This window comes from Spinacia oleracea, chromosome 2 (assembly GCF_020520425.1).
Source record: "Spinacia oleracea cultivar Varoflay chromosome 2, BTI_SOV_V1, whole genome shotgun sequence".
NCBI classification, from domain to species: Eukaryota; Viridiplantae; Streptophyta; class Magnoliopsida; order Caryophyllales; family Amaranthaceae; genus Spinacia; species Spinacia oleracea.
In genome coordinates, this window is record NC_079488.1 from 22756893 (window position 1) to 22783766 (window position 26874).

Below are 26874 nucleotides of genomic sequence, written 5' to 3' on the forward strand. Positions count from 1 at the left end.
TTTTACCCCCAATTTAAAAAGAGAACACACTAATTTTACAAAAATTATAGATTTGATCCTAATTCAAGAAAAAGAAAAACTTACTTGTTCGGTAACTTTAACATATTTTGATTAACTTTTAAAATTAAAGGATTACAAAGTTATCTTTATACATTATTAAACCAGAAAATTTATCAAAAAATAGATAACTTTTACTCATACAATATATCGGCGTAACTTTTAAACATTTTGACTTAATTTTTACTCTAATATAAATATAACCGAGTAGTTATATGTATCCTCCCTCACATTTTCGTTCTTAAATACTTCGTATAAGCTTTTATATTTTTACGTGAGATGACATCTCATTCCCAAGTGCATACAAGAAATTTCACAAAAAAATGTACACTTGTGTATTAAGTTTGCTAAACGGTAGAAAGCCCGCTTCCGAATCGGATACCCGTTGTTGGCAACCACATATCTCCCTTAATGAATTGGGCCACGGTATAGTTAAGTGCGTCAACGGAACTATTAAAAATGTGGTATCCGGCCCACTTAACCCTGGATTCAAGAGAAGCCCCAGGCCCAGAATTCATGTACTCAGCATAGTAAAGTGTGTCCAAAGACACATTGCCATTCCACTCTAACCACCCTTCTGGCCTTACCACATCACTTATATAAGACTCCATGATGATTGTCCTTGAATATGCCTTCCAAGGACGGCCCAAATACGTGTATGTGGCGGCGGTAGTGGTGGTGGAGTTGGACGAGGTATTCGTCGTTGTAAGACTAGAGTCACCGGTAATGTTGCAATATTGGATCGAGAACCCGGTGTTCTCCCCGGGGTCCTTACGACCTTGGGCCGTGATGGTGTTCTTTTGGTTTGGGAGACCTTTCCTAGCTTGGATTTGACAATTTTGAAACACGGCTGCCCCGTCACCGAATATGAAGTCTACGGTACCCGTGATCGTGCATTCTCGGAAGAACTGTCTGTTAGCGTGCGCGTAGAGAGTGTCTTGGTATCCTCGAAAGGCGCACCGGTAGAGGGCCGATAAGTCGGAGTCTGATCGGAAAGCCACCGCTTGGTGTCTTTCCGGTCCGGCCGTGTTTTGGAAGGTCATATCACGTGCTACAAATCTGGCTCCCGTGACAGCTACATTCAATCAAATATTAACGATTAGTATAAAATTAAAACGTACATACAATTCCAGTACAGTTTCAAAAATCCTCGTTGTGAACAATAATAATGCATGTACCTAAATCAATGAGAACTTGACTTAATAATTAATACAGAGAGTCTGTATACAATAGTTTTCATATACGATTCACCCTTCCAAAATTTATAATTTACACTCTCATTTACAACAATAATAATACATATATCTATGTAATTGAATTTTACTACTTGTCATAATATGGAGCCACCCAAAAACTTTACGATATCAATGTGATCCGTTTCTTTTTCTTTATTTCTATCCCTTTTTACTTTTCTTTTGGAATAAAGGGAAATCTTTTTAAATAGAATCCAGGAAAACATGGGGTATGAAATTTAAGGTACAAAATCTAGTTGTTTCAGATAGGTACATATCTTTATTTATTGGCCATGCAAGAAAAAAAAGGAGTAGTGGTCAAAACTTAAAGAGTGAAGAAAAATACAAGAATCAATCCTAATCTGATACTCCCTACGCACACTCCGTATTCAGTGTATAAGACTACCGTTATTTAATACAGGATACGTCTGAAAATGTTCAAAATATACATAGCCTTATATTTATTTTTAGAAAGAGGTTGTTTCAAGAAAACTAACCCGTCACCTTTAGAAAGGATACTTTAGGATTAATCTCTTTTAATAGGATGTGAGAAAACATGGGGTGTGAAATTTAAGGCACCAAAATAATTTGCCAAAAAGTACCTTTTATAACTCAAATTTATAAATAGGTATGTTTCTTAATTTATTGGCCAAGCACAAAACTAGTGGTCTAAACTCAAGTGAAGAAAAACATAAGAATCAATTCAAATCTGATTCCTATACATACACAAATTTGATTTTTATATATATAGAGAGTAACGAACGCCTCAATAGTTTGTAAGCTGAATAGGAGATGAGTCGATCTTAAAAAAAATTATAACGTTTTTATGTCCGCGGTAATTGTTAAAATTTTAATAATGTTAAACTAGTCTATGCCCGTGCTAATGCACGAGACTTCTTTAAAATTGAAATGCTATTAAAATAATGCATATCATTAGATGAAAACAATTATGAAGCACTATGTAAAATGAGAACGCCAATAAAAGTATTGTAGGTATAAAATTAATCAAGGATGTACACATTTATGTGATAAATAACATTTTCTCAACGATGTTAGATATATAATTAAATAGGAGTTAGATGTTTAAGATAAAATGTCATGCTCTAATTAATTAATAATGATGTAACATATTTTATAGCAGTTGCTAAATGACTTTGCAAAATTTATAGTATTGTATGCTTTTATGGTTGTAAGCTAATTTTTACAAAAGAAATTTTTTTGTACTTATTGGTCATTTATGTTTATGTGTAATTTGATTGTCTAATATGTGAATTTCTATAACTGAATTGTGATTTATTACTTATATGGAGTCGAGTGTAAATAATTTAGTTTACATTCTATTGAATGAGTTTCTATATTTCTTTGTTTATATGATCTCTATTACAAGCTTCCGTAATGTTGATTAAATGTCTATAATAACAATACGGAGTAATGTTTTTTTCTTTGGATGTACTATATGTACGTATGTTATATATCTACTTACTTACATGTTTTTCGTAACAATTTTTTTTTTTCAAATAGCAAAAATTGAATATTGGCGAAGTGTGTAGTAATATTGGTAATACAACAATACTTTATTTTATAAAGGGGAGAAGGGTTTAGAATGTTATTTCATTTTATTGTTTTATAATATAAGTCACTCTGTATAACATTATAACCAATGAGATAGAGCAATTTTTAATTTTGTAGACCCCAGTCGAGTCTCAACAATGATGATAAGCTTTAATTTGATCTTGCTAGATTGATTTTCTCCTTTAAAAGAACAACAAAGGAGTTTGGATCGAGCTGTTATTTTACTTATGAAAAAACATTGCTTGACTAAACCACCAACAAACTCTACTTCGTATATGTAGTCTGGTGTGTAAGTAGCAATACGCGTATAAATGCATCTAACCATAGTGTAAGAAAGTTTTTTGCTGTACTTTGTATCTAAACATAGTGCTTTCTTTGTAACTAAATGCATTCTTGTGTGTACAAAGAGTTTAGATCGATCATTTGAATTGATTTTTAATATTGATGTTCTACTTACTCTGCATATTTTAGTGGTGTAATGATTATGTGTAAATTGGTTTAAAATTTGTCATATTTTCTTTTTTTAATTTTGTAAAATATTGCAATATTGAATTAATTTTGGCATGTTTTCCTTTTAATTTCTCATGTTTCTTTTTTGTTTTGCGTGATTCATTAGAAATATCCTAATGTTGATGGTGGTTTCATGTCATTAATTAGGAGTTGATTTATTGTTTTAAAAAAAGAAATATAGATAACATTTCCTAATATAACAGTTAATGAGAGTTAAATTGAAATTTGATGCTCTCTCATTTTCCATCACTCTGCTTTAATAATATAGACATATGACTCTTTTTTACCCTCAATTATGACAATATAATTAATTGCGTAAATTAATGTTATACCGAGTAACATGCTTACCAAATGTGGCGCTTCGATAAGTGGTCCAACCATCAAATACACTTCGATTACCCGTTATAATTGTCACATCCATTCCATCTCCATACATCATAATATTGGTCTTCTTTCTCTTAATCTCCACATTTTCTTCGTACAAACCTTTCTTTACATAAATCACAAACCGATCCGTACTATGACTTGGGGCATCTTCAATTGCATCCATAATCCTAGAATAATTCCCACTTCCATCTAGGGCCACAGTCACATTTGGGCTAGACATTCCGGTAGCTTGCAATAACTTCCGGTCTTTTGATCTAACCCAAGAAGGAAAACCGTCTCCATCAGTCACTGCCTCTTTCATCAACAACCGCCTTCCACCACCACCAGGTCGGGTGCCATTAGCCCGATTTGAATTAGAACCCCGTGTGGGACGGGGGGATACGTGGACCATGTGGAGTATATCTTGGACCAATGAGGAGACCTCGTTAATGCTGCCCGCGACTAGTGACTTAACCATACTTCCTGTTCCATCGAACCCTTCTAGGCATGTCTCTTGATTGGCTAGGGCAGCACTTAACCATGTCTTCAAATCTGAACCTAGATCACCCGTTCCATTACCTTTACCTATTGAATATGTTCAAAGTAAGGTTAAAATCAATCACATTCATTTAAACTGTCCAAATTAGCCAATAACATGCAAATGTCACAAAATACATCGAACAACATTGAATGATCTAACATAATAAAATTTTGTCTCTTACAGACCTCTAAATTGTAGCAATGTGATTATTGATTTCCTCACACCCAAAGTGGGACAAACACGTACACCAAAAAGTCGATAATTGAAATTCCCTTGAAAATGACTACACGAGATCGTTTTAAGTAGCCCATATGTCCTACGGGGACCCATAAGTTATATAGTAAGCATCCGGACCACTAACGTTTTCGATTTCCAAAAATATCCAAATTTGCCAAATTAAAGGCTACCATTTTAACAAAATGTATACAGAGGGTCCGCAACTCGATCTCGAAATCTCCTTAAATACGAAGTAGACAATTAGTGTTGTCTCACCCTTAGAAATCCCCAAAACTACCATAATAAGGGATCCTTAGTCCTTACACAATGTTAGGTTCAAAACATGCATATATCCCGAGATTAACCAATATGTCACGATGTTATGCAATTGTAGGAGTTATACCAAAAATAATAGACATGCATAAATAGGACCATTTCACCAATCTATCAGCACATGGACAAAAAACACGTACCCAACTACTCCATATTTTGTCTATCCCCAACGGATTCATGGTAAATTGGTAATTTAGTGACCATATATATAAGTATATAATATCATTAATCATCTACATTCTACACTAATATTTTAAAACAGAAAAAATTACATATCATGTGTCACCTTCTTAAAGTTTCTTATTATTTTTATTCTTTACCATAATACAATCTTTCTCAATCTTTTCTGAATTTATAATTAAAAAACCTTTAACATTCTTAACCAACCCCAATTATTCAATAGTCCATAACTTAATATGGATGATTTTATAATGGCTATATTAATTTTTTAGCCATCGAAAAGCATTCCACACTTCCACTAAGTAAATTGTCCCCTAAACTTCTATATCAATCTCTAGTTAATTAATTTATTAAAAACTAAAACTCGTGTATCGCACAAGCTAAAAACTAGTTATCTCTAATGCTCTAACTAACAATTGCACCATAGAATTTCTTTTCAATAAACAGTATAACAATTGCTCTTTTATCTCAAGTAAAAAGAATACATAATTCCTCTAATCGTGTAAAATTGTACAATCATACAGTCTGAATTGATCTATACTTATAGATCACTCGCACAAAAAAAGAAAAAAACAATCTGAATTGAATCTAATACCGAAAGCCATAAAACAAAAAAGTAAAATAAAAGGAGCACAAAGATTAAAAAAAAGTCTTCTTCATGCACTAAATGAAAACGAATAAATGCACTGGCAAGAATTTGAAGCACAAATTTCACAAGGAATATAAACTTTGAAAACAATGTGTCTCCTGTGTGATCAGTCACACCATTAAATTGATGGTGTGATGTGTGCGCGCAACTCCTTCTCGCACGGGTATTATGGAGAAGGTTATTGATTAGTGTTACTTGACTTTCTATGCTGATGTTACTTATCTTGTTTTATTGCAGTTTCTTGAATTTCATGCTATAAGTTCCTTGTATAAATTGGTGTTACTTGATTTTATATGCTGGTGTTACTTATACATTGTGTTTGTTGTTACTTTTCTTATTTTAATCCAATTTCATGTTAGAATTTCCTTGTATAGAATGGTGTTACTCGAGTTTCTATGATGGTGTTACTTATACATTGTACTCGTTGTTACTTTTCTTATTTTATTACAGCTTCTTCAATTTCATGTTAAATGTTTCTTGTATAAACTGGTGTTACTTGGTTTTCTATGCTGATGTTACTTAAACATTGTATTCGCTGTTATTTTTGTTGCTTTATAGCAGTTTCTTCAATTTCATGTTAGAGGCTCCTTTGATATATTGACAGTACTTTATTTTCTATATTGGTGTTACCTTTAAATTTCGTTAACCAATGTATTAAACAGACTTATTTATAAGTGTGAACATGTCACACCATCAAGTTGATGATGTGGTTAATTACATATAAGACTTGAGATTCTGAAAAAGTTAAACAAAATATGTGTAATAGTTTTAGTACATAGTTTAAGGGCATAAGACAAAGTGATTCTAGAAAACAAGTCTCTTAATCAAGGCGAGGTAAATTCTTTTCATTTGATTTTAACGGTGTATTTTTATAAATTGTTTGAACTTACTTTTTGTACTATTCTGTATAAGTAAAAATAAGGTATACAGATAGAGCCTAGCAATGAGAGTGATGGATAGCTCAGTTGGTTAGAGTTTTCATCCCAGTTTAAGGTGATCCTGTAATCGATCGATTCTCATCCCCGCCCTTGTGGCTCATTCGCACCAAAAAAAAAAAAAAAAAGATAGAACCTAGCAATTGCGATTCTTAGTTATGACTTGGGTGGGCCTGGTCCCCCCGACAAAACATTTTATAGTGTATTTTTAATTATAGTCCATAAAATTTGAATATACTTGTGTAAATTTCATACGGAGTATTATATTGCTTAATTTTTCGACCTACCCTACTCGTACGTAAAACTGATTAAAATCCCGCCGATACATTGATTAGATTTTTTTTTAATTTTTTTTTATTAGATCGATCATATTTCTAGCATCGATTTTTCTGTTTGGCTCTTGGATAGTTTGAATAACAAAGAGTAATTTCATTGACGTAAGTGTTAATTTCACCGACATTTAATGTACAAGTATCAACTTCAATTCCACCTATTTTTTCTGTAACGTTGATTCACGCACCGCCACACGTACCTATTAAAAATCTAGTGCAACGATTGGATATATGATGTGGATTGACTAATACAACCAACGGTCGAACAGAACACCATTCAAATCCTCTTTCGATTCCATTATTGTGTTCCATTTCTTATACGGCTATATCGCTTTAGTCCACCCTATTCGTCTCACTCATTTAATTGTTCTGGGCGATGATAAAAGGTTGTAAATTGCGATAATTAGAATGCGTCACACTTTTACTAATTGTCGCACCGTATGTGTCACTCTGTTAATGGTACCTCAAAGGTGATATATAGGTCATGACTCATCTAGTCATCTTATTATTTTTACTATTAATGTCATATTTTTTCTCTCTGAAAATATTTAAATAAGATAGTTCATAAAAAAATAACAATTTTAGTTTTATACAGTAGTAAACATGTATTTGTCGAAAGTTGAAATTACAATCTAATAATAATACACTTTTATGTAATTAAAAAAATTAGGTGCTTGTCGCAAGTTGCAACCTAGCTTTATCACTTTTGCGATTGTATTTTACACTATTTTGTGAGAGCTACTTCATTTTACTTATGACATTGTGTCAAACTTATACTCCGTACTCCGTAAAAATATTCACAAGAAATTGTGAACTTAGACCAAAAGAAAGTTATAAAGAAATAGTATTTCCAACATAATCCTAATAAATGATTTCAGTTAAATCCGGAGTTTTTCTTTAGAATAAGGGAATATCAACTTCCTATAAATTACTGTGCTTTGGTAAAAACGAAAAAAAAAAAAAAGGTAGGAAGGAAGTATTTTTATTCGCAATTAATTCCAAATGAAAAATCTCCAATATTTATGGACTCTAATCCTCCATAGTGATGTTATTATGTTAACTGTCCTATTACTCCAAAAAAAAACATATGACCATCTAAATTAGCTGACATCCATTTACACGAAATAAAAAATAACTCGATGTTAATTGTATCGAAAATCGAATGGAAAGAGAGAAGAGTACGTACCATATTGAGAAGCAGAGAGAGTCCAAGTCAATTCATCACCAGACAACTGAAGCAAATCAAGGCAATCCGAAATAGCATTCGAAACCGTAAAATCACCAAAACCCGAACCAGCAAATTTCGCCATTACCGATGCAACCTTAACTACACCATCAATCGTAATCTTCAAAGTGTTAGCAAATACAGATGCTGGAACACTTAAACATTCTGCCCCCAACATTTCTTTATCATTTGACGATATTGCTTTAACACTACTAAAACTCACCATTATCACCATTAACAACATTAACACCACCTTTGATTTCCCCATTAATATAATAAAAAAAAACTATATATTATATGGTGTAATGATTTTATAATATATAGTTTCAGTAAGAGAAGTGGCAAGCTAGAGATCGAAGGGTGTGATTTAATTATAATAAGGTAGGAAATGGAAATGAATGAATATATAGAAGAGAAAGTGTTTAAAAGGGGTGCATTTAATAGGTGTTAGAAAAGGGTAAGGTGACAGGTGAAGGAATTTATTACGAAGTATAGGAGATGGATACCTGATTTTTGGTCCAATTAATTTTGAACTATGTGTTACATTTAAAATTTTACTATGGTTATGGAGTACTCCGTATTATATTATTCCCATAGTATTACTGTGATTCCAGACAATGTAGTACGACTGTACGAGTACTATTTAGTTCAATCAATGAACGATGTTGTTTTCATCGACGGACCTATGTGGCACGTAGGTTGTGATTTTGTGAATGTCAATTAGTTAAAGTTAAAGTTTTGAGATGTGGTAACTGAAACTTGAGAATGAATCATGTTCATACTCCATATCATTTTTCTTATGCTTATCTACACTTAAAAGATAAAGGCATATATGCGCGTAGCAATGTTGGCCCATGTAGGCCACAACGCACAACGCTCAGATTGTGCAGGGGTGTGCATGGTGCTCTTGGTGCACCTGTCCCAAAACGCACATAAATAACAATAAAACGCAACAAAAATAAAAACCGCAAAAAAAAAAAGAACATTAACAAAAGAACATTAACAAAAAGAACATTAACAAAAAGAACACTAATATTGACAAATCAGACAAAAGGTACAAATATAAAAAGCAGTTATATTTTTTCTTGTTCTTTTAAGTTCTGGAAATGTTCTTTTCCAACCAATTTACTGTTAGGTTATGATACATATGACATTACATAGATCATGCGGAAACAACCATTAACCCAGGACAACATATTATTTACACATAATCATATAGCATAATTTAGATGCATACTCTTTGTTGCGTGCCCTCCCTAGCTGCGCCCGAACCGAACAAGAACAAGTCTTTTAGGACTCCAAGTGTCGTCCCTCCGTAGATAGTCCACAGCACGTCCGGATCCGCCTTAAGATTGACCAACTAGAATCGCCCTTAAGGTACTAGAAAATTTCGGCACTTTTGAGCAAGATGTGTGTTTGATTTTCTCTCAAAAAACTCACTTTTGAATACTTTGAAACTTGTGTATAAATTATGACCCCTAGGCCTTTATTTATAGAGTTATGGAAAAGGAATCGTAATCCTAGTAGGATGCGAATTAATTGGAATTAGAATCCTACATGAATTCTATTTAATTAATTTATCCAATTAGGAATAGAAACTTAATCATACACTGACTCTTGTAGATTCAGGAATCACGCATGAGCACAAACTCACACACACACGGCAGCCACAAGGGCTGCCCATGCGCGTGCGAGCAGCAGCCCGCGCAGCACGGCCCACGCAGCCGTGGCCCCTGGCGCGCGCTGGGCCTGCCTTGCGGTAGGCCTGGGCGCTGCCTTGGCTGGGCTTGTGGCGCGCATGCTTGCTGGGCGATGGCCCCGGCTTCGTGCTGGGCCTTCGTCCGGCAAGCCTCGTCCGATGCTAATTCGTACGATACGCTTCCGATTAAATTTCCATTTCCGGAATCTATTTCCGATACGAACAATATTTAATATTTCCGATTCCGGAATTAATTTCCGTTTCGAACAAATATTTAATATTTCCGTTTCCGGAATTATTTTCCGATTCCGGTAATATTTCCGATTCTGACAATATTTCCGTTTCCGGTAATATTTCCGATTCTGGTAATATTTCCATTTCCAATAATATTTTCCGATACGTACCATGTTTCCGTTTCCGGCAACATCTACGACTTGGATAATATTCATATTTCCGATACGATCCATATTTCCGTTTCCGGCAATATCATCGTTTCCGGAGTATTCATTTCTTGCCTGTGACGATCTTAGCTCCCACTGAAACCAAGATCCGTCGGTTCCGAATATTCATAGATGGAGTATTTAATGCCATTAAATACTTGATCCGTTTACGTACTATTTGTGTGACCCTACGGGTTCAGTCAAGAGTAAGCTGTGGATTAATATCATTAATTCCACTTGAACTGAAGCGGCCTCTAGCTAGGCATTCAGCTCACTTGATCTCACTGAATTATTAACTTGTTAATTAATACTGAACCGCATTTATTAGACTTAACATAGAATGCATACTTGGACCAAGGGCATTATTTCCTTCAGTCTCCCACTTGTCCTTAGGGACAAGTGTGCATTTCCTAATTCCTTTGTCGCTCGATGCTTGCTCTTGAACATAAGGTAAGAGTTGTCATCCTTATTATGTCCAGAGGTGTTCCTCGGTTTCAGAGTTCAACTGATCAAATAAACAGATAATCATAGCCTATGATTCATCCGAGCACGGCCATGCATTTCACAGTTTCTAGCTCTCCGAGTGGCCTTGTACAACTTTTAAGCATCTCATCCCGATTTATGGGAGGACAATCCCAATCTTGTGATCTTGAGATTAGACTTCGTTTGATAGGTGATTACCTGAGCGTTGCCTTTATAGCCTCCTTTTACGGTGCGACGGTTGGTCAACGTCAAAGCAACCAGTTCTCAAACAAGTAATCTCAAATCACTCAGGTATTGAGGATTTAGTGTCTAATAATTTAATGAAATTTACTTATGACAGACTTGAAGGAAATAATGCCCTTGGTCCAAGTATGCATTCTATGTTAAGTCTAATAAATGCGGTTCAGTATTAATTAACAAGTTAATAATTCAGTGAGATCAAGTGAGCTGAATGCCTAGCTAGAGGCCGCTTCAGTTCAAGTGGAATTAATGATATTAATCCACAGCTTACTCTTGACTGAACCCGTAGGGTCACACAAATAGTACGTAAACGGATCAAGTATTTAATGGCATTAGATACTCCATCTATGAATATTCGGAACCGACGGATCTTGGTTTCAGTGGGAGCTAAGATCGTCACAGGCAAGAAATGAATACTCCGGAAACGATGATATTGCCGGAAACGGAAATATGGATCGTATCGGAAATATGAATATTATCCAAGTCGTAGATGTTGCCGGAAACGGAAACATGGTACGTATCGGAAAATATTGTTGGAAATAGAAATATTACCAGAATCGGAAATATTGCCGGAAACGGAAATATTGTCAGAATCGGAAATATTACCGGAATCGGAAAATAATTCCGGAAACGGAAATATTAAATATTTGTTCGAAACGGAAATTAATTCCGGAATCGGAAATATTGAATATTGTTCGTATCGGAAATAGATTCCGGAAATGGAATTTTAATCGGAAGCGTATCGTACGAATTAGCATCGGACGAGGCCTGCCGGACGAAGGCCCAGCACGAAGCCAGGCCATCGCCCAGCAAGCACGCACGCCACAGCCCAGCGCGCACAAGGCCACGCATGCGTGGGCCGCGCTGCGTGGGCTGCTGCTCGCATGCGTGGGCAGCCCTTGTGGCTGCCGTGTGTGTGTGAGTTTGAGCTCATGCGAGATTCCTGAATCTGCAAGAGTCAGTGTATGATTAAATGTCTATTCCTATTGGATAAATTGATTAAGTAGAATTCATGTAGAATTCTAATTCCAATTAATTCGCATCCTACTAGGATTACGATTCCTTTTCCATAACTCTATAAATAAAGGCCTAGGGGTCATAATTTATACACAAGTTTCAAAGTATTCAAAAGTGAGTTTTTGAGAGAAAATTCAAACACCCATCTTGCCCCAAAAGTGCCGAATTTTCTGAGTACCTTAAGGGCGATTCTAGTTGGTCAATCTTAAGGCGGATCCGGACGTGCTGTGGACTTTCTACGGAGGGACGACACTTGGAGTCCTAAAAGACTTGTTCTTGTTCGGTTCGGGCGCAGCTAGGGAAGGCACGCAACAAAGAGTATGCATCTAAACTATGCTAAATGATTATGTGTAAATAATATGTTTCCTGGGTTAATGGTTGTTTCCGCATGATCTATGTAATGTCATATGTATCATAACCTAACAGTGGTATCACGAGCCCCTTATTATTTTCATAATCTAAATTGCATGAACATGGTTAAATATTACAAATTTGCAAGAATTAAAAGGGGTGATTAATTTTCGTAATTGTTAATTAATTGCAAATTGCGTTTATTTAATTATATGTACGCAGTTTTTCGGCAGTTTCTTCATTACTCATCCGAATTGAGTGATTTTTGTGTCAATTCCGAATGTAAAAGGCATTCTAAAATTTTGACAAAAATAGTTTTTTTCTGCCGAACCCAGAATTCTCAAATTCGAAGCCTAACTATGACTTTTCGAAGGTTTTAGTTTTTCGGATGCAAAATTTCGTAAATTTAAGATGTTAAATTAAATATTTGCGATTCCTGTTGATAAATCTTGAATTTTTGATTGACCTACTGCATATGTTTAACAAGTTTGAATGCCTAGTCTTGTTAATTATGCAATCTAATTTGTAATTATGATTAATTTGTTGAAAATTAGAATAATTTAGAATTAATTTGATTTTCATAATTAATTGTAATTTAATTAGAAACCTATGATTAAAAACCACCATAAAAATTGTAAATTTACGATAAATTTTAAATTTTTATGACCTAGACTTGAATCCATATAAATCGGAAATCAATTGGATAATAAATTTTCGATTTTTCGCCCTAAAATTATGAAATTAATATTATTTATTAATTTGTCATTAATTTTAAATATAAATTTTAAATTTTATGCGATTCGTTCAAATAACTTGCACGCGCGAAGCAATGGACGCTTCGTGTTACCCTTAAGGGGTGTTGTATAATGCGGGCATGCGACGACGAGCAAGGGAGCTCGTCGCCCGTGCGGCACGAATGCAATGAGCAAGGGCGTAGTGCACGAGCGCAAGGCAGCAGCCCTGCCTTGTGTCGTGTGCCACGAGCAATGAACGTATGGGCATGGGCGAGGGGCGAGCCAAGGCAGTCGCGTGTGGGCAGCAAGCGAGCTGCGCCACAACGCGCGCTGCCTCGCACAAGTGCGCGCAGCCTCGCGCGCAGCGAGCGCAAGCTCGCGTGCCACGAGCGCTGCGCACAGCATCACTCGCGCGCACAGCGCGCGACGTCGCCCGCCCAGCGAGCGATGTCGCGCACCAGCGAGCGATGGCTCGCGCGCGCGCGCAGCGAGCGATCTCGCGCGCCAGCGAGCGATGGCTCGCGCGCACCAGCGAGCGATCTCGCGCGCCAGCGAGCGATGGCTCGCGCGCACCAGCGAGCGATCTCGCGCGCCAGCGAGCGATCTCGCGCGCCAGCGAGCGAGCCAGCGCGCCCAGCGAGCGATCTCGCGCGCGCACTGCGAGCGATAGCTCGCGTGCGATGGGGCGCTGTGCGGAGGCTTGCGTATGGGACAGCAGCAGCTATGCAACGAGCGCATGGGCTGCGCGCACATGGCCAGCAATGGCTGTGTGCGTACAGCCCATGGGCGTGCAACGCGTAGGGTGTTTGCGTTACGATTAGATCGTTTTGAATGTTTAATTTGAAAATTTCAGTTCACGTAATTTTTAATTGATTTTAAAATTAATAATTTGAATTAATTTCTTGGATTTTAATTTTGAATATTATAATTATAATAAATGGCATTTATTCTAATTATTTTACTAAAATTAAAATCATAAATTAATTTAAATGTGACTGAAATTAAAATTAAATTTTTGGATTCAATTATAAATTTATATGAGCTTTAAATTTTAATTAAATTTGTATGTTTCCGGTTAGACTAGAAATACAATTTTATGTTTAAAATTAGTAAAGCATATGAATTTATTGGTTTGAGTGGGAGTGCTTTTAGTCATAAACTCTTGATTAGGTCTACAAATCCTTAAGGTTAAAACAACTCGATTAGAATTAATAAGGACTGAATAATTGGTAGATTATTGGTGCCCTTGATTAATTGCTGCAAATGTTTACGTGATGCATAATGTGTTTATCTAACCAGCTATGTGGGCCATTCATGATAATGAATGGGTGAATGGTATATATTGTATATGTACTGTTTTGCAGGTTATGAAGTGACTAGTATGGCCCAAATAGGATAGAAAATATGGTCTGCGTACCATTAATTTGAATGTAATTGGTCTAAAGCACCAAAGTTATTTTTCAATTCAAATATGGTCTGCGTACCATCAAATAGTTGTAATTAGTTATAGCTTATCCTATTTGAAGAAAATGGTGCCTCCCACGGAGATTTTCAAGACGGACTTTGAAGTCAAAGCTTCAAGATGAAGTCGGGCCATACTAGATCACAAATATCTTATGCATGTTTTAAGTTATTTATTGCTTTAAATATGTCTTAAAATGCATGAGATCAAAAGCTTGATTATGTTGCATGATTAAGGATTTTAGTTCACTTAAAATCTAACCAACATAGTAAGAGCCTTAAGTTCCAAACTTAAAAATTGAGTTAAAAGGTGCCATGCCAAAATATACACTTGCTTGGATATCCTTTACATCAATCTAGTAATAGTTTTCGCTCAGCGAGGTGTTACTTATTGGTCCTAAAGGGGCAAGGTACACAAATAATTGTGAGTACATGTTAGTTTTGGTGAAACTCAACGATATAAGTAAGGAGTCCTTTTATGTCGTGGCAAATTCGATAGGTTTACCTAATAAGTTCTTAGACGTACCTATCAACCAAGAATAGTTTCTAGACTATTAGCAAAAGGCTTTTGCTTACCTAAGATGTTCTAGGATTAAGTCGACAAACTGTGCTTAGTTCTTCAATGATTTTAGGATCTTGGAATCATTTTATTCACACCTGCCGGAACACATAACTTGAATAAAATGCTTAATAAACATTGAATTATGCATGAATGCTAGAATTTAAGTTTATTAAGAGAAACTGTGAATGGTTATTTATTTGTTTATTCTTTTCAATTGTAGTTTTTAATATGGCAAACAACAATTCATTCAACATTCGATCAATTCTCGAAAAGGAGAAGTTGAACGGGAAAAACTTCCTTGACTGGCAAAGGAACTTGCAAATAGTTCTTATGCAGGAAGAAAAGGAGTATGTCCTAGATGAGGCGATGCCCGAAGCTCCAGGCGACGGGATCACTCAGGCAGCCCTCAATCGTTGGATTGATGCCAACAAGGATGTGAAATGTCTAATGCTCGCCACCATGAGTGCGGATCTGCAGAAAACGTTCATCAACTCAGATGCTTTCACAATCATCAGTGAGTTGAAGAACATGTTCCAAGATCTGGCTCGAGTCGAAAGATTCGAGACTCATAGGCAAATTCTTGAGACCAAGCTTAAGAAAGGCGAGCCCGTAAGTCCACATGTTCTCAAAATGATTGGACTCATTGAGAATATGAGTCGGCTGGATCAGCAATTTTCTCAGGAAATGGCTATAGACACCATCCTCCATTCTCTTCATAGCGGGTATGATCAGTTCAAACTGAACTACAGTATGAATAGTCTGGACAAAACGCTCACTGAGCTTCACGGTATGCTGAAGACCGCTGAAAAGACGCTCAAAAGTGATAAGCAGGATGTGCTTATGGTGCGTGGGGGCAAGTTCAAGAAATCTGGAAAGAAGAGGAATGCTAAGAAAGGTGGCAACAAGGCCAGCCCAACTAAGCAAACTGGCGCCAAATCTGCAAAGAGGAAGGTCAGTCAACCCACTTCTGAATCCGAATGCTTCTACTGCAAGAAGAAGGGGCATTGGAAGAGAGATTGCTTGAAGCTAAAGGAAGATCAGAAGAACGGAACAGTCGTTCCATCTTCAGGTATTTTCGTTATAGACTGTATACTTGCTAATTCAACTTCTTGGGTATTAGATACAGGTTGTGGCTCACACTTATGTTCCAATCCACAGGGACTAAGAAGAAGTAGAAAGTTAAGCAAGGGTGAAGTCGACCTACGAGTGGGAAATGGAGCACGGATTGCTGCATTAGCTGTAGGAACTTACTATTTGTCGTTGCCCTCCGGGCTAGTTTTGGAACTGGAAGAATGTTTCCATGTTCCAAGTCTTACTAAAAACATCATTTCAGTTTCTTGCTTAGATGCTAAGGGATTTTCCTTTATAATAAAAGACAATAGTTGTTCGTTTTATTTTAAAGAGATGTTTTATGGATCTGCTAGATTAGTCAATGGACTTTATTTATTAGATCACGACAAACAAGTATATAACATAAATACCAAAAAGGCCAAAAAGGATGATTCAGATCTCACCTATCTGTGGCATTGTCGATTAGGCCATATAAACTTGAAACGCTTAGAAAGACTTCAAAGGGAAGGAATTCTAGAACCATTTGACTTAGAGGATTATGGTAAATGCGAATCATGTTTACTTGGCAAAATGACAAAGCAACCTTTCTCTAAAGTTGGAGAAAGAGCAAATGAACTATTGGGTTTAATCCATACAGATGTATGTGGACCAATGAGTACAAATGCTAGAGGTGGTTTCAGCTACTTTATCACTTTCACTGATGACTTCAGTAGGTATGGTTATGTCTACCTAATGAAGCATAAGTCTGAATCCTTTGACAAATTCAAGGAATTTCAGAGTGAAGTAGAGAATCAATTAGGCAAGAAGATCAAGGCACTGCGGTCTGATAGAGGCGGTGAATATCTGAGCTATGAATTTGATGACCATCTGAAAGAATGTGGAATTCTATCAGAATTGACTCCTCCTGGAACACCACAATGGAACGGTGTGTCAGAACGGAGGAACAGAACCTTGCTAGACATGGTCAGGTCAATGATGGGTCAGGCCGAACTTCCATTAGAATTTTGGGGACATGCACTAAATACAGCTGCACTCACTATAAATAGAGCTCCGTCTAAAGCTGTCGAAAAGACTCCATACGAATTATGGTTTGGAAAGCCTCCAAATGTGTCTTTTCTTAAGATTTGGGGATGTGAAGTATACGTCAAACGATTAATTTCAGACAAACTTCATCCAAAATCTGACAAATGTATCCTTGTGGGCTATCCAAAGGAAACAAAGGGGTATTACTTCTACAATACATCTGAGAACAAAGTGTTTGTTGCTCGAGATGGTGTCTTTTTGGAGAAGGATCATATTTCCAAAATGACAAGTGGGAGAAAAGTAGACCTCGAAGAAATTCGAGTCGAACAACAAACTCTAGAGAATGCTCAAGATGACATTCAGGATGAAACTCAGAGACCTTTAGAAGAATCTGGTGAGAATCATGGTCAATCTAGAAATGTTACCCCGCGTAGATCGCAAAGATATAGATCTCAACCGGAAAGGTACTTAGGTATTTTGACGAACGAGAGCTATGACGTTCTATTACTTGAAAGTGATGAACCTGCGACCTACAAGCAAGCTATGACGAGCCCTAGCTCCAAGCAATGGCAAGAAGCCATGCAATCTGAATTAGACTCCATGTCTGAAAACCAAGTATGGGATTTGGTCGATTTGCCAGATGGCTACCAAGCCATTGGAAGCAAATGGGTTTTCAAACTGAAAAAGGACAAGGATGGGAAACTTGAAGTTTTCAAAGCTAGATTGGTTGCGAAAGGTTACAGGCAAGTCCACGGTGTGGATTACGATGAAACCTTTTCACCAGTTGCAATGCTAAAGTCTATTCGAATAATGTTAGCAATCGCTGCATATTACGATTACGAAATATGGCAGATGGATGTCAAAACTGCTTTCTTAAACGGCGTTTTAACAGAAACTGTGTTTATGACACAGCCTGAAGGTTTTGAGGATCCAAAGAATGCTAAAAAGGTATGCAAGCTAAAGAAGTCAATCTACGGATTGAAGCAGGCATCCAGGAGCTGGAATATACGTTTTGATGAAGCAGTCAGTGACTTTGGTTTCATCAAGAACGCGGACGAATCTTGTGTATACAAGAAGGTCAGTGGGAGCAAAATTGCTTTCCTAGTATTATATGTCGACGACATATTGCTTATCGGAAATGACATTCCTATGTTGAACTCTGTCAAGATTTGGCTTGGGAAATGTTTTTCGATGAAGGATCTAGGAGAAGCACAGTACATATTGGGCATCAAGATTTACAGAGATAGATCTAAAAAGATGATTGGACTTAGTCAAAGCACTTATATCAATAAGGTGCTTGATAGGTTCAAGATGGCGGACTCCAAGCGAGGCTACCTACCCATGTCTCATGGAATGACTCTAAGCAAGACTCAGTGCCCAAAAACACTTGATGAGCGTAGACGAATGAATGGGATTCCATATGCATCATTGATTGGTTTAATAATGTATGCTATGATATGTACACGCCCGGATGTTGCGTACGCACTCAGTGCTACGAGCAGATACCAGTCAGACCCAGGAGAGGCGCATTGGACTGCTGCCAAGAATATTCTGAAGTACCTGAAAAGGCACAAAGATGACTTCCTGGTCTATGGTGGAGATGATGAATTAATTGTTAAAGGCTATACGGACGCAAGTTTCCAAACCGACAAAGATGATTTCAGATCACAGTCTGGGTTTGTCTTCTGCCTCAACGGAGGAGCAGTAAGCTGGAAAAGTGCTAAGCAAAGCACCATTGCGGATTCTACAACTGAAGCGGAGTACATTGCTGCACATGAAGCAGCAAAGGAAGCTATATGGCTAAGGAAGTTCATAGGAGAACTTGGTGTAGTCCCCTCCATTAAAGGACCAATAGCCCTGTATTGTGATAATAACGGAGCTATTGCACAGGCAAAAGAGCCTAGACACCACCAGAGAGTCAAGCATGTACTTCGTAGATTTCACCTTCTACGAGAGTTCGTTGAAAGAAAAGAAGTCGAGATAAGCAAAATTGGAACTGATGACAACATATCAGATCCATTAACTAAACCTCTGCCGCAAGCGAAGCACAACTCGCACACTGCAGCTATGGGAATCAAGCATATTGGAGAATGGCTTTGATGTCTCTGTTTAATGTTTTAAAGTTTTAGAGTTTAAATCTTTGTAAAACATTATTGGTTAATCATTCACAATAAATGAAAGGAATTCATTTTTCCATTTAATTTGTGGTTTATTAAATGATGAGTCCCTTCAACTTGACGATATATTCAAGATAGACTGTCAGGACCAGTCCTGTGACTAAGAAATGTCTATCAAGTGAACTTGAATGTCAAAGGTTGAAAATGGTCCCTAGTCGGAGTTTTCTATAAAATTGGACGCATAGAAAACGTTAGACGATTAGAATGCAAGATGACTAGTAGTTCTGTTTCTTGAACTATGTGGACATGGCAATGTCATAATCATTTGCATAGATACTTACTTTGGGAAGACTAGTATCGGACAAGACCTATGAAACTTTACTGTAAGAGATGAAAGTCTGTCATAAGTAAATTTCATTAAATTATTAGACACTAAATCCTCAATACCTGAGTGATTTGAGATTACTTGTTTGAGAACTGGTTGCTTTGACGTTGACCAACCGTCGCACCGTAAAAGGAGGCTATAAAGGCAACGCTCAGGTAATCACCTATCAAACGAAGTCTAATCTCAAGATCGCAAGATTGGGATTGTCCTCCCATAAATCGGGATGAGATGCTTAAAAGTTGTACAAGGCCACTCGGAGAGCTAGAAACTGTGAAATGCATGGCCGTGCTCGGATGAATCATAGGCTATGATTATCTGTTTATTTGATCAGTTGAACTCTGAAACCGAGGAACACCTCTGGACATAATAAGGATGACAACTCTTACCTTATGTTCAAGAGCAAGCATCGAGCGACAAAGGAATTAGGAAATGCACACTTGTCCCTAAGGACAAGTGGGAGACTGAAGGAAATAATGCCCTTGGTCCAAGTATGCATTCTATGTTAAGTCTAATAAATGCGGTTCAGTATTAATTAACAAGTTAATAATTCAGTGAGATCAAGTGAGCTGAATGCCTAGCTAGAGGCCGCTTCAGTTCAAGTGGAATTAATGATATTAATCCACAGCTTACTCTTGACTGAACCCGTAGGGTCACACAAATAGTACGTAAACGGATCAAGTATTTAATGGCATTAGATACTCCATCTATGAATATTCGGAACCGACGGATCTTGGTTTCAGTGGGAGCTAAGATCGTCACAGGCAAGAAATGAATACTCCGGAAACGATGATATTGCCGGAAACGGAAATATGGATCGTATCGGAAATATGAATATTATCCAAGTCGTAGATGTTGCCGGAAACGGAAACATGGTACGTATCGGAAAATATTGTTGGAAATAGAAATATTACCAGAATCGGAAATATTGCCGGAAACGGAAATATTGTCAGAATCGGAAATATTACCGGAATCGGAAAATAATTCCGGAAACGGAAATATTAAATATTTGTTCGAAACGGAAATTAATTCCGGAATCGGAAATATTGAATATTGTTCGTATCGGAAATAGATTCCGGAAATGGAATTTTAATCGGAAGCGTATCGTACGAATTAGCATCGGACGAGGCCTGCCGGACGAAGGCCCAGCACGAAGCCAGGCCATCGCCCAGCAAGCACGCACGCCACAGCCCAGCGCGCACAAGGCCACGCATGCGTGGGCCGCGCTGCGTGGGCTGCTGCTCGCATGCGTGGGCAGCCCTTGTGGCTGCCGTGTGTGTGTGAGTTTGAGCTCATGCGAGATTCCTGAATCTGCAAGAGTCAGTGTATGATTAAATGTCTATTCCTATTGGATAAATTGATTAAGTAGAATTCATGTAGAATTCTAATTCCAATTAATTCGCATCCTACTAGGATTACGATTCCTTTTCCATAACTCTATAAATAAAGGCCTAGGGGTCATAATTTATACACAAGTTTCAAAGTATTCAAAAGTGAGTTTTTGAGAGAAAATTCAAACACCCATCTTGCCCCAAAAGTGCCGAATTTTCTGAGTACCTTAAGGGCGATTCTAGTTGGTCAATCTTAAGGCGGATCCGGACGTGCTGTGGACTTTCTACGGAGGGACGACACTTGGAGTCCTAAAAGACTTGTTCTTGTTCGGTTCGGGCGCAGCTAGGGAAGGCACGCAACAAAGAGTATGCATCTAAACTATGCTAAATGATTATGTATAAATAATATGTTTCCTGGGTTAATGGTTGTTTCCGCATGATCTATGTAATGTCATATGTATCATAACCTAACAAGACTTTCATCTCTTACAGTAAAGTTTCATAGGTCTTGTCCGATACTAGTCTTCCCAAAGTAAGTATCTATGCAAATGATTATGACATTGCCATGTCCACATAGTTCAAGAAACAGAACTACTAGTCATCTTGCATTCTAATCGTCTAACGTTTTCTATGCGTCCAATTTTATAGAAAACTCCGATTAGGGACCATTTTCAACCTTTGACATTCAAGTTCACTTGATAGACATTTCTTAGTCACAGGACTGGTCCTGACAGTCTATCTTGAATATATCGTCAAATTGAAGGGACTCATCATTTAATAAACCACAAATTAAATGGAAAAATGAATTTCTTTCATTTATTGTGAATGATTAACCAATAATGTTTTACAAAGATTTAAACTCTAAAACTTTAAAACATTAAACAGAGACATCAAAGCCATTCTCCAATATGCTTGATTCCCATAGCTGCAGTGTGCGAGTTGTGCTTCGCTTGCGGCAGAGGTTTAGTTAATGGATCTGATATGTTGTCATCAGTTCCAATTTTGCTTATCTCGACTTCTTTTCTTTCAACGAACTCTCGTAGAAGGTGAAATCTACGAAGTACATGCTTGACTCTCTGGTGGTGTCTAGGCTCTTTTGCCTGTGCAATAGCTCCGTTATTATCACAATACAGGGCTATTGGTCCTTTAATGGAGGGGACTACACCAAGTTCTCCTATGAACTTCCTTAGCCATATAGCTTCCTTTGCTGCTTCATGTGCAGCAATGTACTCCGCTTCAGTTGTAGAATCCGCAATGGTGCTTTGCTTAGCACTTTTCCAGCTTACTGCTCCTCCGTTGAGGCAGAAGACAAACCCAGACTGTGATCTGAAATCATCTTTGTCGGTTTGGAAACTTGCGTCCGTATAGCCTTTAACAATTAATTCATCATCTCCACCATAGACCAGGAAGTCATCTTTGTGCCTTTTCAGGTACTTCAGAATGTTCTTGGCAGCAGTCCAATGCGCCTCTCCTGGGTCTGACTGGTATCTGCTCGTAGCACTGAGTGCGTACGCAACATCCGGGCGTGTACATATCATAGCATACATTATTGAACCAATCAATGATGCATATGGAATCCCACTCATTCGTCTACGCTCATCAAGTGTTTTTGGGCACTGAGTCTTGCTTAGAGTCATTCCATGAGACATGGGTAGGTAGCCTCGCTTGGAGTCCGCCATCTTGAACCTATCCAGCACCTTATTGATATAAGTGCTTTGACTAAGTCCAATCATCTTTTTAGATCTATCTCTGTAAATCTTGATGCCCAATATGTACTGTGCTTCTCCTAGATCCTTCATCGAAAAACATTTCCCAAGCCAAATCTTGACAGAGTTCAACATAGGAATGTCATTTCCGATAAGCAATATGTCGTCGACATATAATGCTAGGAAAGCAATTTTGCTCCCACTGACCTTCTTGTATACACAAGATTCGTCCGCGTTCTTGATGAAACCAAAGTCACTGACTGCTTCATCAAAACGTATATTCCAGCTCCTGGATGCCTGCTTCAATCCGTAGATTGACTTCTTTAGCTTGCATACCTTTTTAGCATTCTTTGGATCCTCAAAACCTTCAGGCTGTGTCATAAACACAGTTTCTGTTAAAACGCCGTTTAAGAAAGCAGTTTTGACATCCATCTGCCATATTTCGTAATCGTAATATGCAGCGATTGCTAACATTATTCGAATAGACTTTAGCATTGCAACTGGTGAAAAGGTTTCATCGTAATCCACACCGTGGACTTGCCTGTAACCTTTTGCAACCAATCTAGCTTTGAAAACTTCAAGTTTCCCATCCTTGTCCTTTTTCAGTTTGAAAAACCCATTTGCTTCCAATGGCTTGGTAGCCATCTGGCAAATCGACCAAATCCCATACTTGGTTTTCAGACATGGAGTATAATTCAGATTGCATGGCTTCTTGCCACTGCTTGGAGCTAGGGCTCGTCATAGCTTGCTTGTAAGTCGCAGGTTCATCACTTTCAAGTAATAGAACGTCATAGCTCTCGTTCGTCAAAATACCTAAGTACCTTTCCGGTTGAGATCTATATCTTTGCGATCTACGCGGGGTAACATTTCTAGATTGACCATGATTCTCACCAGATTCTTCTAAAGATCTCTGAGTTTCATCCTGAATGTCTTCTTGAGCATTCTCTAGAGTTTGTTGTTCGACTCGAATTTCTTCGAGGTCTATTTTTCTCCCACTTGTCATTTTGGAAATGTGATCCTTCTCCAAAAAGACACCATCTCGAGCAACAAACACTTTGTTCTCAGATGTATTGTAGAAGTAATACCCCTTTGTTTCCTTTGGATAGCCCACAAGGATACATTTGTCAGATTTTGGATGAAGTTTGTCTGAAATTAATCGTTTGACGTATACTTCACATCCCCAAATCTTAAGAAAAGACACATTTGGAGGCTTTCCAAACCATAATTCGTATGGAGTCTTTTCGACAGCTTTAGACGGAGCTCTATTTATAGTGAGTGCAGCTGTATTTAGTGCATGTCCCCAAAATTCTAATGGAAGTTCGGCCTGACCCATCATTGACCTGACCATGTCTAGCAAGGTTCTGTTCCTCCGTTCTGACACACCGTTCCATTGTGGTGTTCCAGGAGGAGTCAATTCTGATAGAATTCCACATTCTTTCAGATGGTCATCAAATTCATAGCTCAGATATTCACCGCCTCTATCAGACCGCAGTGCCTTAATCTTCTTGCCTAATTGATTCTCTACTTCACTCTGAAATTCCTTGAATTTGTCAAAGGATTCAGACTTATGCTTCATTAGGTAGACATAACCATACCTACTGAAGTCATCAGTGAAAGTGATAAAGTAGCTGAAACCACCTCTAGCATTTGTACTCATTGGTCCACATACATCTGTATGGATTAAACCCAATAGTTCATTTGCTCTTTCTCCGACTTTAGAGAAAGGTTGCTTTGTCATTTTGCCAAGTAAACATGATTCGCATTTACCATAATCCTCTAAGTCAAATGGTTCTAGAATTCCTTCCCTTTGAAGTCTTTCTAAGCGTTTCAAGTTTATATGGCCTAATCGACAATGCCACAGATAGGTGAGATCTGAATCATCCTTTTTGGCCTTTTTGGTATTTATGTTATATACTTGTTTGTCGTGATCTAATAAATAAAGTCCATTGACTAATCTAGCAGATCCATAAAACATCTCTTTAAAATAAAACGAACAACTATTGTCTTTTATTATAAAGGAAAATCCCTTAGCATCTAAGCAAGAAACTGAAATGATGTTTTTAGTAAGACTTGGAACATGGAAACATTCTTCCGGTTCCAAAACTAGCCCGGAGGGCAACGACAAATAGTAAGTTCCTACGGCTAATGCAGCAATCCGTGCTCCATTTCCCACTCGTAGGTCGACTTCACCCTTGCTTAACTTTCTACTTCTTCTTAGTCCCTGTGGATTGGAACATAAGTGTGAGCCACAACCTGTATCTAATACCCAAGAAGTTGAATTAGCAAGTATACAGTCTATAACGAAAATACCTGAAGATGGAACGACTGTTCCGTTCTTCTGATCTTCCTTTAGCTTTGGACATTCTCTTTTGTAATGGCCTATTCCATCACAATAAAGACAGCTTGATGTGGACTTGTCCTGCTTTGATTTAGCATTGCCCTTGGACTTTCCACCTTTCTTGAATGGTCTCTTTCTAGCCTTGAGTAAATCTTTGGCTTCACAGTCCAGTACTATTTCAGCCTTTCTGACAAGGTGAATAAATTCTGCAACTGTTTCTTCTCTTGGTTCACTTAGGTATTGTTGCTTGAAGCGACCAAACCCACTGTGTAGTGAATTGAGCAAGACAGAGACTGCCATCCTTTCGCTTATTGGTGTTCCTAGTAGACTTAGGCGATCAAAATATGAACACATAAGATCCACATGGAACCTCAGTGGGACGCCTACCCTCTGTTTAGTGCGAAGGAGCTGAACATGTGTTTCTTGGACCTCCATCCTATAACACCTGTTGGGAGAACTAACCTTTAGCCCAGACATTGATTCAATCAACTCATGGACGTTCAGGTCCCTGTCCTCCGTACTTCCACGACAGATATCCCTCAGATTCTTGATGAGCGTAAAAGGTTCATAGGCTACAAACCTTCTAGCCCAATCATCAGGGATATTGTTCAGCATGAGACTCATAACCTTTTTGAGATCCGCATCCCAGGCGTAAAATCTCTCAGGGGTCATGTCTCTGGCATAGTAGCTTGGCATGGGATGTGATAGTACATACTCAAGTCCATTGAGTTTGACTATTTCAACTAGCTTAGCTTCCCATTCAAGAAAATTTGTCAGGTTCAGCTTGACCATAAGCTCAGAACCCATGATGATGTTTTGATTGTTGTTTGCCATATTAAAAACTACAATTGAAAAGAATAAACAAATAAATAACCATTCACAGTTTCTCTTAATAAACTTAAATTCTAGCATACATGCATAATTCAATGTTTATTAAGCATTTTATTCAAGTTATGTGTTCCGGCAGGTGTGAATAAAATGATTCCAAGATCCTAAAATCATTGAAGAACTAAGCACAGTTTGTCGACTTAATCCTAGAACATCTTAGGTAAGCAAAAGCCTTTTGCTAATAGTCTAGAAACTATTCTTGGTTGATAGGTACGTCTAAGAACTTATTAGGTAAACCTATCGAATTTGCCACGACATAAAAGGACTCCTTACTTATATCGTTGAGTTTCACCAAAACTAACATGTACTCACAATTATTTGTGTACCTTGCCCCTTTAGGACCAATAAGTAACACCTCGCTGAGCGAAAACTATTACTAGATTGATGTAAAGGATATCCAAGCAAGTGTATATTTTGGCATGGCACCTTTTAACTCAATTTTTAAGTTTGGAACTTAAGGCTCTTACTATGTTGGTTAGATTTTAAGTGAACTAAAATCCTTAATCATGCAACATAATCAAGCTTTTGATCTCATGCATTTTAAGACATATTTAAAGCAATAAATAACTTAAAACATGCATAAGATATTTGTGATCTAGTATGGCCCGACTTCATCTTGAAGCTTTGACTTCAAAGTCCGTCTTGAAAATCTCCGTGGGAGGCACCATTTTCTTCAAATAGGATAAGCTATAACTAATTACAACTATTTGATGGTTCGCAGACCATATTTGAATTGAAAAATAACTTTTGGTGCTTTAGACCAATTACATTCAAATTAATGGTACGCAGACCATATTTTCTATCCTATTTGGGCCATACTAGTCACTTCATAACCTGCAAAACAGTACATATACAATATATACCATTCACCCATTCATTATCA

At 37.5% G+C, this 26874-nt stretch overlaps 1 protein-coding gene across 1 annotated transcript; it reads right to left on the bottom strand.

Annotated features, from left to right (window-relative positions):
* Nucleotides 1–126: 126 nt before the first annotated feature.
* On the bottom strand, nucleotides 127–8687 carry LOC110792045 (pectinesterase/pectinesterase inhibitor PPE8B). Its single transcript, XM_021996838.2, has 3 exons — nucleotides 8110–8687; nucleotides 3720–4322; nucleotides 127–1132 (listed from the first exon to the last, which is right to left on the bottom strand). The coding sequence occupies exons 1-3, from the start codon at nucleotides 8414–8416 to the stop codon at nucleotides 405–407; spliced, it is 1638 nt and encodes a 545-aa protein (XP_021852530.1). The 5' UTR covers nucleotides 8417–8687; the 3' UTR covers nucleotides 127–404.
* Between the last annotated feature and the right edge of the window lie 18187 nt (nucleotides 8688–26874).